General features: G+C 38.7%; 2 protein-coding genes across 4 annotated transcripts; one reads left to right on the plus strand and one right to left on the minus strand.

Moving 5' to 3' along the window:
* Nucleotides 1-903: 903 nt before the first annotated feature.
* LOC137953780 (3-oxo-Delta(4,5)-steroid 5-beta-reductase-like) lies at nucleotides 904-2,740 on the plus strand. Of its 3 annotated transcripts, none has more exons than XR_011112421.1 (3): nucleotides 904-994; nucleotides 1,080-2,337; nucleotides 2,481-2,740. XR_011112421.1 is itself a non-coding variant. In XM_068801286.1 (3 exons), exons 1-2 carry the CDS (start codon nucleotides 956-958, stop codon nucleotides 2,211-2,213), a joined length of 1,173 nt encoding a protein of 390 aa, XP_068657387.1. In that variant the 5' UTR covers nucleotides 904-955; the 3' UTR covers nucleotides 2,214-2,223; nucleotides 2,393-2,740. The 3 variants fall into 3 exon arrangements, 2 of the variants coding, with proteins under 2 accessions (XP_068657387.1, XP_068657386.1); XM_068801286.1 differs by having other exon boundaries at nucleotides 1,080-2,223; nucleotides 2,393-2,740; XM_068801285.1 differs by lacking the exon at nucleotides 2,481-2,740 and having other exon boundaries at nucleotides 1,080-2,359.
* Nucleotides 2,741-9,743: 7,003 nt separating this feature from the next.
* Nucleotides 9,744-12,598, minus strand: LOC137953477 (pentatricopeptide repeat-containing protein At3g06920). Its single transcript, XM_068800891.1, has one exon. It carries the CDS (start codon nucleotides 12,513-12,515, stop codon nucleotides 9,957-9,959), a length of 2,559 nt encoding a protein of 852 aa, XP_068656992.1. The 5' UTR covers nucleotides 12,516-12,598; the 3' UTR covers nucleotides 9,744-9,956.
* Nucleotides 12,599-13,570: the final 972 nt, after the last annotated feature.

The following is a 13,570-nucleotide window of genomic DNA, read 5'->3' on the forward strand; positions in this document are numbered from 1 at the left end:
GAAATTGCTACTTCTAAGGAGGTCATAGTACCGAAATTAAGCTCTTAAACTTGGGTATTTAGTAGAACAAAAAGTAAAAACTAATGCATGACAAAATACGACTAGGAGTACTTTCGAGTGGGAACGAATTAGGAGACAATGTTTTAATGTCTTTTATCAGTTTGATTTGTCGGAGTTCCTAATATGTTGTGTCAATGTTATATGAAATCTTTAGTTGTCAAACCCAATGTTATTAAAATTGAATCGGTCATCAAACTAGTAGGATGACTAATGTCGATACGATCGATTAAACTAGATTTAACCATTGATTGAATTGGGTCCAATTGGACCACCTTCTTATCTGTTTATATATATTATTTTGTTAAAATTGGACATGAATCAATCTTCCATTGGTTGATACTATCTTTTCTATCTAGAAGAGTCTGAATCAATGATTGATTTAAATGGGTGTTTGGCTGTTCTAAATCAGCCACCATATAAGTTCCATCTTTTTGTGAATTTAATATTTTATTAAATAGAAAAGAAAAACAAAGATTTGTGGAACCATGAAAAAATTGTCAAGATGTTGGCCAATACAACGTAAAAGACTAGTTGGTTAAGTACGAAAAACCACCGCTCACAAAAGTAGACAGAACCACTCTCACAAAAATACCCTAAAAATCCTTGTTGATAATGTTTTCATTCATGCGACAACAATCACTAGATGTGACAAAACTTAAACCAACCCAAACCCTAAACCGACCCATTTATCTAACCCATAGTCTTGGTGCGAAATATATGAAACGTTATCTCCTCCGTCCGATCATAATCAACGATCCGGATCATTTTCTCTAATCTTGACTTTCCAAGAGAACATAATTAAAAATAGGAGTACCTCTTCGTGTTCTGGTTTCCAAAGCTAAAGATCTCCGTCTGAGTTTTTCCTACTCGAGGTTTTTCTCTGTCTGGGAAGGAAATGAGCTGGTGGTGGGCTGGGGCGATCGGTGCAGCCAAGGTAATCGATGGTTTGGTGAAAAAGTTTGATTGGTCTGATCTTCAGGACAGGTTTGTTGAATTCTTATTGTTGTTTTGCTCTGCAGAAGAAATTTGGGGAGGAAGAGGAGGGAGCCCAGAAGTTCCCCAGCGTGGGGCTGATTGTCGGCGTTACGGGCATCGTCGGCAACTCGCTGTTGGAGATTCTTCCGCTCCATGACACTCCCGGAGGGCCCTGGAAGGTGTACGGCGTTGCCCGCCGGCCGCGTCCCCCCTGGTCCGCCGACCACCCAATTGAGTACATTCAGTGCGACGTTGGCGACGCTGCCGACGCTCAGGCGAAGCTTGCGCCTCTCTCCGATGTCACCCACGTCTTCTACGTCACCTGGACCAGCCGCGCCACAGCGGAGGAGGACTGCGAGGCCAATGGCCGGATGTTCAGAAACGTCCTCCAGGCGCTGATACCCAATTGCCCGAATCTCCAGCATATCTGCCTGCAAACCGGCTTGAAGCACTACCTCGGCACGCACCAGCTCCGGGGCGGTTTCCGGCCTCACGAACCGCCCTTCCACGAAGATCTCCCCCGTCTCCCCGTCCCGAATTTTTACTACGTCTTGGAGGATATCCTATTCGAGGAGGCCCAGAAGAAGGAAGACTTGTCCTGGTCAATCCACCGACCAGCAGTCATTTTCGGGTTCTCCCCTTACAGCCTGATGAACCTGCTCGGATCCCTCTGCGTCTACGCTACCATCTGCAAACACGAGGGCCGCCCGATGAAATTCCCCGGCAACCGGATCGCGTGGGACGGGTACGCCACCGCCTCCGACGCGGATCTGATCGCCGAGCACCATATTTGGGCGGCGGTGGATCCCTACGCGAGGAACGAGGCGTTCAATTGCAGCAACGGCGACGTGTACAAGTGGAAGCAACTGTGGCGGATCCTGGCGGAGCTGTTCGGGGTCGAGTACTTGGAGTTCGAGGGCGAGGGTTTCAGCATGACGGAGGCGATGAAAGACAAAGGGCTGGTGTGGGGGGAGATTGTGAGGGAGAAGGAGCTCACGGAGACGCCGCTTGAGGAGGTCGGAAACTGGTGGTTCGTGGACAAGATGCTCAATCCAGACAACTCGTATCTCGATTCCATGAATAAAAGCAAGGAGCACGGATTTCTGGGGTTTAGGAACACCAAGAATTCGTTCATCTCTTGGATCGACAAAATGAAAGCATACAAAATTGTTCCATAGACGGAAGGAAGTAAATACTCCAGAAATTTTTCGTATTTCCGTTTTCGGTTATCGGTTTTCCGTTTTCTCTTTTCTCCAGGTGTCCAAAACTTCAGAGTTCATTTCTCCTTAAGTCTTTCTCCCAGTAAGCAGCTTCTTCTCTTTCATTAATTTGTCTCTGGTTGGTTGGGATTTTGCAGGATAAAGAAGATTGTAGTGCCACTATTAATCTCAAAACACCACAATAAAAAACATTTCTGATCCAAAAGAACTGTTCCAAATTTGCAGATCATTGAACAACGTCGAGATAAATTGGGTAGAGGATGTGCTTCACTTACTCCATCTACCAAGAAGCTTCTCTTGAATGGAGTTGGCGTAAGAGGTAGCTCAAGAAGCTTCCTTGATAGAGTTGTTACATCCTTCTCTGGTTTTATCTGGCCAAAGGATTTCTTTTTCGCTTGTCAAAGAGAGTATGAAATTTTGAATCAACTCCTTACATCAATATAATTTGCTTGAATTTTGAGCAAAACAGAATTTAAGTTCATTTACAACATCTTTTTACATTCTCCATTTCAAATTTGATGAAAGAGAAGGCTACCTTTTTTTTTAGTTTGAAGCTTTGAACTAGCTCCCTACAAAAGCTATGTTTATTGATTTACTTCCTAATTTCATTAATGCTTACCATGCTTTCCATTGCTAAAATATAAATATACTTTTGAAATTCTGTTCAAATACCCAACTATCCACTTCATTTTCCCCTCACTTTATATTTACAAGGAGTTTATTACTAATCAAGGTTTTTCGACCTGGCGAGTGACTCGATCGAGGGGGAGAGAAGTTTTGCTTCCTTCTATTTTGAGCAAATCCCCTTTAACTCATCACAAGTCCAACTTCGAAATTATTGATATAATGCATAGTATATAGTTATATAATCATAATTTTTAACCTATATGTTCATATATAGTTTTAGCAATAATATATTTTTTTTCAATTTTTTCAGTAAAAAATGTCATAGTTTTAGTCATTTAAGAAAATGACATTTTTACTTGTCAATCATTATAGTGTACATAAATATTTTATTGTAGATTATACTTCTTCAAATCTTATTACAATATTTACATATATAATACATACATGGGTTTGTACATATGTGTACACACATACACACTCCTATTAAATAAATCCCAACCATGACCTTCCGATCGAGTCAACTGTTTAGACCATATATTACACACACATATACACACACACTCTCGTAGAACCCCCGCTAGCCCTACTACGTTAATGAGCAAGTCAGGTTTTAAAATTTTGATATTTAACACTTTGAATGAATGATAAAGAATCTGAGGATAATCTTTTTGCATGACTGCATACTATAAACCTCCTCTACATTTTGCCACCATGTTTGTGAGTTTATTTTTGCAGAAAATTCAAGGGATCATATGCCAACAGGCTATGTAAATGATGTTGGTGTTGAAAGGGCACATTTAAATGATGTTGGAGTCAGAAGGATCCCTCTTGATATAGAGGGCTACTTAATAGTCAAAATCTGAAAATGGTATCCCCGTCCTATTATCAAGGAAAGAATTTGTGGGAACCACATAAATAAGCCTAGATGCAAGAGGGAGTGATAGTAGGAATAACCCATGATATGTGCTAAGAGATATCCTGTAATTATTAGTTGAGAAATGACTTCCTAACTTCGGGTCATTTTGAGATAGATCCAAACCTAACTTTAACATAAATCACACAAACAATAAGAAGTAACTCAACTTCTATAAAGGGCCTCTACCCCTTAGGATATTCAATTCAACCTTGATAGTGCTTTATGCCCTTCTTCAAGGGTTGAGAATCAAACACTACAATGCTGCCAGCCTAAAAGACAGGTGATTCCAACTCAGAGAATGTGGTGTAGACGTGATGTAAATTCCCCTTGGAGGTATTGGAGAGTCTACCACAAAACTCAAATTCTTGCATGTGATTTTGTCTCTTTTAGGTCTAATGTTAATTGTCCTCGAATTTTCTTGTTGATTCTTTAGCTGAGGTAGTTAAACTCTATAATCTGTTATTGTCATTTGTCCCCTTGCCTCCTCACTGTTTAAAAAAAAAAAACAAGAAAAAGAAAAACATGAACTAATTATGGCATAACATGATAATTTGTTTTAAAAAAAGCAAAAAACTACATTTATAACTGGTTCCCATAAAACAACAATAAGCAACAAGAAATGCTAAAAAAGCAGCATACTCGCAGTGATTAAAATATGCTTATCCTGAAAGTGTTTTATTTCTTGCTTGCCCAATTCATAGTGTTGTGTTTTATGTCACTTGGAGCAATTCCAGATGATACCTTAAGCACAATAAAAAGTTACTTGTAGGCTTGTTTGCCCCATTGCACATTAGTGCAATGAAGTTCAGAAGCAACTGCAACTGTCTTTTTCTAAAATGTAAGTATCATGGAAATGAATATGATTTTTTCTGAATACTTGACACCATTAACACTGCTTTGAAGCAAGCAGCCACAAAAATGTTCATTGATGAACTAACAAGGAAAGGAATAACAAGCTCTGAGTGAGCCACTAATCCTTACCTCTTCTGCAGCAAACAGCAAGCTTACAAAAGGTCAAGAACCAATCTCCAAAAGCATGGCAGGATAAAAGCCAATAAAAGTGTACCCCTGTCAGAATATAGAGGGCCAAAGGATTCTTTGGCATTATGAAGCGCTATGCAAACCCAAAACACAGAAAGAAGAAATAATGTTTCTGGAAGGTGACACTACATCCACAGAATGGTCAAATATTCATTTATTTATTTTGATATTAAGGCCATAATATATGTCAACCAGTAGTTCTCATTGGTAGAAAGGCAGTTGGGGGGTCTATTTCTTGTTGAAATTGTCATTAAATCCCTTGTGAAAATCAGAGTGAAACTATAGTGTTGCATCAGTTTATGCAATGCAGCTGTGAGCAATGCAAATTATGTACTGCACTCCCTTTTCCCTTTTATTTTAAGATGCAGATGTGATACACTCTAAAAAAAACACACTATGCAAATGCTTATTCTCTTTGAATAACTAGTGTCAATAACATGAAAATACACACAGAAAACACAAAAAATAAAGCATACAGCAGAAATGAAGAAAAGAGGGAAAATAAAGATTTGGATGAGAGAGGAAGTTACCCGAGTCAGCAAAGAATTCTTTGGGCAGAAAATCTAGTTTTGACGGTGGGGAAGATTGCTTGTTGTTTTGGTTTGATTGGGAAGAAGACAAAAGAACACAGCCAATCAGAAAAGGCAGGCTGCTTCTTCCTTAGTGCCAGGTCTAGATCTCAGACTTCTTGGATTTAGTCAATTCACTGAATTTCCCAGGTTCCAACTTTAAAGTTGTTAGATGCTGATGGTAAGTCTTAAAGAAAGTGTATTCACTGTGGATGGAATAACCACTATTCTGATACATGCTGGATTAAGTTTTGGAAACCTGCATGGGCCAGCCGCACTATCCATAATAGCAGCAGTGATCATCTGATACTATTACATTTGTTACACCGGAAGCCCCAGATGCAATGCTACAATTAATACAACAACAACATCAAATTGCACAGCGTATGACTCAGTTCTTTGTTGCCTCATTTTTCGCATCTGAGGCTCATGCTTCTGTCCCTGTTCCTACTATCACCAGTACCAGTTCAGGTATGTCAGCCTTTCATGTACACTCGTCACCATCCTGGTTTCTTGATTTAGGGGCTACAAAGCATATGTCAAGTATTTCATCATTGTTTTCAGATTTAAAACAGGACTTGTATATAAAGCATGTCAATCTTGCTAATGGGTCTACTTCTTCAGTTCAAAGAGTGGGTACTATTACTCAAGCATCCTTCCTGTCTCCTCAATCTGCACTACTTGTTCCAAAATTTCCATTGAATTTGTTATCCCTCAGTCAGCTAGTAAAATTTATGAATAGTTCTCTAGCCTTTTACCCTACTCATTATGTCTTTCAGGATCTCATAATGAGGAAGACAATTGGTTCTACTCATGAGAGAGACAAATTCTATTATCTGGAGAGCCACCTACCGGATAATATCCATGCAGTACATTCAACAAGCTCTCCTCTACAGTGACATTTGAGATTAGGTCATCCATCCACAACAAAACTGCATCAAGTTTTCGCATAATTTCTTTCTAGCATTTCTTTCAATGCGAGTTGTGTCAACTGGGCAAACATCACAGAAGTTCGTTTCCAATCTCACCCCACAACTCTAGTCAACTTTTTGAGATTGTACATTTAGAAGTCTGGGGTCCTTGTCCTGTAACTATACAATTTGGTCACAGATATTTTATTTTATTTATTGATTATTTTAGTCAGTGCACTTGGATTTATCTCCCTAAGGAAAAATCTGAGGCTTTTGATATATTCAAACTTTTTTATAATGAAATAAAAAACTCAGTTTGCTGCTTCAATTCATGTTTTTTGTACTAAAAATGGCCTTGAGTTCATAAATCAAAATTTTCATATTTTTTTGTCAAAGTCAATGGATAATTCATCAAACATCCTATGTATTTACCCCTCAACAAAATGGAGTGACAAAGTGTAAGGATTGTCATCTACTCGAAGTTGCTAGAACTATGATGATTTATATGAATGTGCCCAAATCTTACTGGGTGATGTTGTACTCATTGCCTGTTTTCTGATTAATAAGATGTCATATTCTGTTGTCCCTGCAATCTCTTGTTGTGAGGGATCTGCTCCCTCTTCCTTTGTAATTTTCTCTTGTTAATATAAATACATCTTTATAAAAAAAGACGTCATATTCTGTTCTCAAAGGTAAAATTCCTATCCTGGTCCTTTTACCATTTGTTCCTCCATTTCCCATTTCTCCTCGTGTGTCTAGTTGTGTTTGCTTTGCACATGTTTTGGGACCTTCAAGAGATAAATTGTCTCCTCGAGCTGTTAAGTGTATATTTTTAGGTATTTTCGAACACAGAAATGATATAAATATTCTTGTCCATCCACCTAGAAAACATTTGCATCTACAAATGTTACATTTTTCAAGAATGTTCCCTTCTTTGAGTCCACTTCTTCAGCATCAATTCCTATTGTACCTCTAGATCCTATATCAGTTATCTCTCTACCAATTGATGAGTACATTTGACCTTCACAAGGTATCACTGTAGAGAAACCTTTGCAGGTGTGTCAGCGCAGAAAGGAGACTCCATCTCAAGTTCCAAATTCCTCTCTGACACCGGACCATGACTCAGAATCGTCTTAGGATTCTGAGGTTAGTGATTTACAACTTCCTATTGCACTCAAGAAAGGCGTAAAAAAAGGTACACATTATCCTTTATCTCTTTTGGTTCCTTTTCTAACAACTATAGAAAAATTACTTTGTCTATCTCTACATACAATATTCCTTCTTCAGTGCAAAAAGCTCTTTTGTCTCCCCAGTGGAAGCAAGCCATGGATATTGAGATGGAAACATTGGTAGATCGGGGACCTAGCAATTATGTGATTTACCTTCAGCAGCAACAATTGTTGGTAATAGATGGGTGCATACAGTGAAATATAATGTTGATCGATCTATTGAGAAGTATAAAACTCATCTAGTGGCTAAAGGGTATCCCAAACATATGGAGTGGATGTTTTTGAGACCTTTTCACCTGTTGCCCAACTATCCTCTGTTCGTATATTGGTCTCTATTGCAGTGAATCAAGGATGGTCTCTATGTCAACCAGACATCAAAAATACTTTCTTGTATGGTGATCTAGAAGAAGTGATTATGGAGCAACCTCCAGGATATGTTGTACAAGGGGAGAAGCATAAAGTTTACTGACTCAAGAAATCAATTTATGGATAAAAGCATAGTTTGAGGGTTTGGTTTGAAAAAATCAATCAAGTAGTGATGTCTATGGGATTCTCAAGGAGCCATTGTGATCACTCCTTGTTTGTAAGGAAAATGTCATTTGGGATTGTGGTATTATTGGTTTATGTAGATGACATTATTCTATCAAGTAGTGACATTTCTGGTATTGAAGAAACCAAGTCCTATTTGGCCACACATTTTCAAACTAAGGATTTGGGACTATTGAAATACTTTCTAGGTATTGAAGTAGCAAGGAACAAAGAAGGAGTTGTTTTGACATAACGAAAGTCACGAACGTATATAACAGATATGCTACAGGAATATGGTCTATTAGGAGTAAAGCTAGCTGATACTCCAATGGAAGTGGGCCATGATCGCCGTGATGATCAGAGTGTAGAAATAAATGACAAGACAATGTATAGGAGACTAGGTGGTGGTAAACATATACGCAATGATTACTAGACCTGACATCTCATTTGCAGTGAGTGTAGTGAGTCAGTTTATGAAACATCCACACAAAGTTAGAAGTTGCATAGATAATTTTGAGTTATCTTAAAGGAGCACGGGGAAAGGGTCTTTTCTTTACACCCAATGGCCATCTGAAAATTGAAGCCTTTTCTGATGCGGATTATGCTAGTTCCAAACTAGACAGGAAGTCGACTACTAGTTACTGTGTTTTCCTAGGAGGCAGTTTGATTAGTTGAAAAACTTAAAAACAGAATGTAGTGGCCTGATCTAGTGCTGAAGCTGAATATAGGGCGACAACCCATACAATCAGTGAGTTGATGTGGGTGAGATCTATCTCACAGGAGTTAGGTTTCTATCAAAGTGAACCCATGAGTATGTTTTATGATAATCAGACAACTATCTTCATTGCAAGCAATCTAGTCTTCCAAAGGATTAAACACATAGAAGTAGACTGGCACTTTATTTGAGATACTGTGATGAAGAAGGAAGTAGTTACCCCGTTTGTTTGATCCGGAAATCAATTTGGAGATATCTTCACCAAGGCACTAGGAAAGTGTAAATTCTTATCTTTCTGTGACAAGCTAGGACTCTTGGACATGTACACTCCAGTTTGAGGAGGAGGGTTAAAAAATAAGTGCAAGAGTATTTTGGTCATTTCACCATTTCAATAGATTTATTTTTGTACATAATCTTCTTCTACATACTCGATTGTGTCTATGGTTTAATTTTCATGCACATAAGATATATAGATTGAGAGATATATGGAGAAGAAGTAATATTATATAAGTGAGGGCATTTTTATAACTTTGTTTAAACCCTTTTAATTAAATAGCGGGGTCGTGCATGACCACCAACAAGCTCTCTTTTAGAGCATCTCTCAATCTCCTCTCTTTCTCTCTTCCTTCTTCTCTTTTTCCTCTTCTTCCAACTCTCCAACCTTTAGTTTTTACTGAAGTCCATGACTAAATCCACATTTGCTAACCATGGATTGCCAATGCTGAACTGAATTTTAAATTTTCATAAAAAAGTTCAATCTCAACAACTCCCCAAAGGCTAGGATGGAGGTCCTGCATTTTCCAAGACTACTCAGATATTTGAGCTCAGGCATTTGTAATCAGTTATTACATATGTGAGGTAACATGGTCAAATTTTTGTAGTAGCACATACAGAAAATATAATTCACTTAGAAAAATCTCAAAGGAGATACAATATCATCTCCAGTAAATAGTAACACAACCTCCAAAACTTAGTTTTTTGGAGAAATTTTCAAGATGACCAGAATGTGTATCTCAAGGAACAGTTGAAAGTTTCTTAAAAAAGCAGAACAGTTGAAAGAATCTGCTCATGCTATTGTGCAAAATTTTTGTGACATGTCTAGTGAACATTGTCAAGAACTTTAATGAAGCATTGAATGCCTATATAAATACCTCAATATCTAATCTCACATTGTTTTTACAGCATGCTGAGATTTGGCCATTTCCCTCAAGACAGCCCCTACTACTGCAGCCTCTTCAAGACAGTCAGCCTTATGCAAGGCATCTAAAAGGGAAATCAGTGATTTTGCATTTATGTTACGCCCTTTTAATCGAGTTTCCTCAAAAACCCTATAAGCTTCAATTGCACGGCTAGCATTGCTTAGGCCTTCTATAAGAGCATTATAGCTAGCAGAGTCAGGTACCCCACCAGTTGCCTTAAACCTCTCAAACAGTCCATTTGCCTCGACAATATTACCTGCCTTGGCAAGTCCTGAGATCATAGTGGTGTATGTGATCACATTTGGAGTCAGCCCTTGTTTCTTCATGTCCTGCCAAAGCACAAAAGCCTTATTGAACTTTCGGACTCGACAGAGACCATTGATGATAATGCTATACGTCACAGTGTTTGGATGGCATTTCAATTCTTTCATGGACTGAAAGCATACTAGGGCTTCACTGATTTCCTCAGCCTTCACCAGAGCATCTAATAAGGCATTCCATGTGTACACATTTGGATTTAAACCCTTTTGCATCATTTCCTCCATGATAAGATATGCTTCATCTATCCTACCCACTTTCCCAAATCCATCTATCAAACTGCTATATACAACAACATTTAGATCTATTCCTTTAGATTTTACTTCTTCAAAGAGCACGTACGCTTCATCAAGCCTATCAATCTTGGCAAGCCCATCTATGACAGATCCATACGTCACCACAGTGGGTGCATGCCCCTTAGCTTTCATCTCCTCTAGAAGTTGATAAGCTTTGTTTACTTTCCCTGACTTGCAGAATCCATCAATAACAGTGTTATAAGCAAGGGTATCAAGAATGCAACCTTGTTCCTTCATTGCATAAAACCACTCATAGGTCTCTCGAGCTAATCCACTTTTAATTAGACCATGAATGAGAATGGAGTAACTTCTCACATCAGGAACAAACCCTGTAGTTTTAATTTCCTCAAACAAACTACGGCCTTTGTCAACTTCTCCAGACTTAAATACACAATCCATGTAGGTGTTGAGAAGAGTCAAATCAGGACAGCAGCCTTGGCGGATCATCTCCTTGTAAACCTTATGGCCATCATTTTTTCTCCCACATTGGAAGAAGTTTCTAATAAGAGATGTGTAGACCACAACACTTGGGACCTGGCCGACATCCAACATTTTCTCAAACAACCTGTATGCTTCATCAACCTTGCCATGCCTCCCCAACCCTTCAATTAAAGAACAGTATGTGACTCCATTAGGGGCACATTTCTTCACATCCATACCTTCAAATATACGAATGGCTTCATCAAGTTTCTTGATCTTACACAACCTATCAACCATTATATTCAGTGTCAATATATTAGGAAATAGTCCAGCACTTTCCATGGCATCCCTAAGCTTGTAAACAGAAGTGACATCCCCTGCCTTACAGAGCATATCTATGAGAATATTATATGTTGAGACATTGGGCTCAGCATCCTTTTTCATCTCTTCAAAAATGCTTAAAGCTTCATCTACTCTTCCCTTCTTCCCTAGGCAAGTAAGGATGCAATTATAAGCAATCACACTTGGTATACAACCTTTTTCTTTCTGCCTTTCAAGCAACTTGTAAGCCTCTTCAAACTTGCCAGCTGAGCCGTAACCCATTATCATTGTATTATATGCATAGGCACATGGAACTGTCCGGCCAAGTTCCATCTGCTCAAAAAGCTCCACAGCTTCATCCAGTTTACCTGCTCTGCAGAGGACCCCAATCATGCTGGTGTAGGTTACATCATCAGGCATGAGGCCTTGTGTTTTCATCTCATGAAAAAATTTCCAGGCCATATCCACCTTGCCCACTTTCCCAAAACAATCAATACATACATTATAAAGTACAACATCAGCCTCAAAAGAGCAGCTTTTCATCTCATCCAGTAAAGAGAGTGCTGCATCAAACCTACCTTCCTTGGCCAGGACACGAACAAGAGTTGTAAACAAGTGCACATTCACTTCATATCCCATCTCCTGCATCTGATAAAACATGCTGAGGGCCATATCAGGCTTTTGGGCCTCAGCAAGAGCACCAATCAGAGTTGTATATGCTGAATATGCCGGACGAAACTTCCGCATTATATGCATCATATTTACAGCTTCAGTCAACATCTTTGACTTAACAAAGGTTGTGATCAACTCAATGCAGGTGTCATGAAAAAGCCCACATTTGGCAACACTCATTTCTTCAAGAATCTGCTCCAACCTATCCATGGTTCTAGATCTAGCCATAACCATGAGAAGAAGATTGTATGCATCAGGATTGTGCACTTGACTAGTTTGCCTTTCCACCCATCTAAAATAGTTTATTGCTACGTGAACATCCTTCACCCTCCTCAAGACACCATTAACAAATTGAGATTGGCATGCCTGGTTTACATGCAATAGAGCTTCTTCTATATCTGCCCCCCAATGTCCACTCTCTATAATGCTGCAAACATGATCAATTTCAGATTTTGATAACTCGCTCTTCATTTTTTGAGTGCTTTTCACAGCATCCATCAATGAATCAGTAATTTTATGTGACCCAGAAGGGTCATCACTAAATGATGAGAACCATAGCTGTATGGAGTAGCAACTATGACATTTCCAATTAGCATGAGCAATACTTCCTGCAGAAGTAAGAAGGAAATCACTAAAGTTCCAAGGTAAAATATCATTCCATGTATCAGACTCTTTATCCTATCACGTGGAAATTTCAAGCTACTCAATTTCTGGCTTGTGTGGATTAAAAGTTCTTCCACTTATGCAAATTAACTATCCAACTGCACATTACGAATAAGACACGTTGCTTAATCATATGCAAATGCCAAATGGTTACGAAGCTACCTCAGCAATTTTCAAGCTATGCAGCATCTACAAAGGTTGGGCCATACTAAAGTTACATAAGTAAGCCAGAAGCTTCTCAGAAGCTGGTCTACAGGAGACGCCTCACATGCAGAATACTCAAGTATTGCAAAAGGAAACACATTTTTTGGAGACACAAGCATTAATAAACTGATATGCGAAATTTCACTTTATATGCATTTGATCAAGGATTTTTTTTCTATTTTTTTAAATTGATTTGGTCGAAGATACTTAGTATAACCTCCATTTCAGGAAGAAAAATAAAGGATATGAGTATCACCAAGTAAAATCAGTCAATTAAAAAATTGAAATTAGTTAGGCTTTTGTTTGAGTGACGAGTAGAAATGATGTCATACCTCTAAAATGCCAGAGCTTTCTCATATCTGCCAAGATCTGTAGTGTCTCTTATTGGCCTTTAACAGCCAGCATGAATCTATAGTTTTTTCCAGCACTCAGCCATACAAAAAATATTGAAGCATGGGTCCTCCAAATTAGAAAATCCAAAGCTAAACCAACAGAAACATGTACAGAATAAGAATATGTACCCAATTACAAAAAGGTAAAGGATAAAGGGACAGGGAAAGGTAGAAACTACCTCATAAAAAGCACCAAAAAGATTGTGGAGAGCACATGGCGGAAGTGCTTTTAACTCCTTTCTGGGCCTCTCCTCTAACAGAAGCTCCTAAGACTATTCCTCTTCAATATGCTTC

The sequence above is a fragment of the Aristolochia californica genome, unplaced genomic scaffold (assembly GCF_029961685.1).
Source record: "Aristolochia californica isolate CCGP_79_NKW_82.1479 unplaced genomic scaffold, dmAriCali1.0.hap1 SCAF_16, whole genome shotgun sequence".
NCBI classification, from domain to species: Eukaryota; Viridiplantae; Streptophyta; class Magnoliopsida; order Piperales; family Aristolochiaceae; genus Aristolochia; species Aristolochia californica.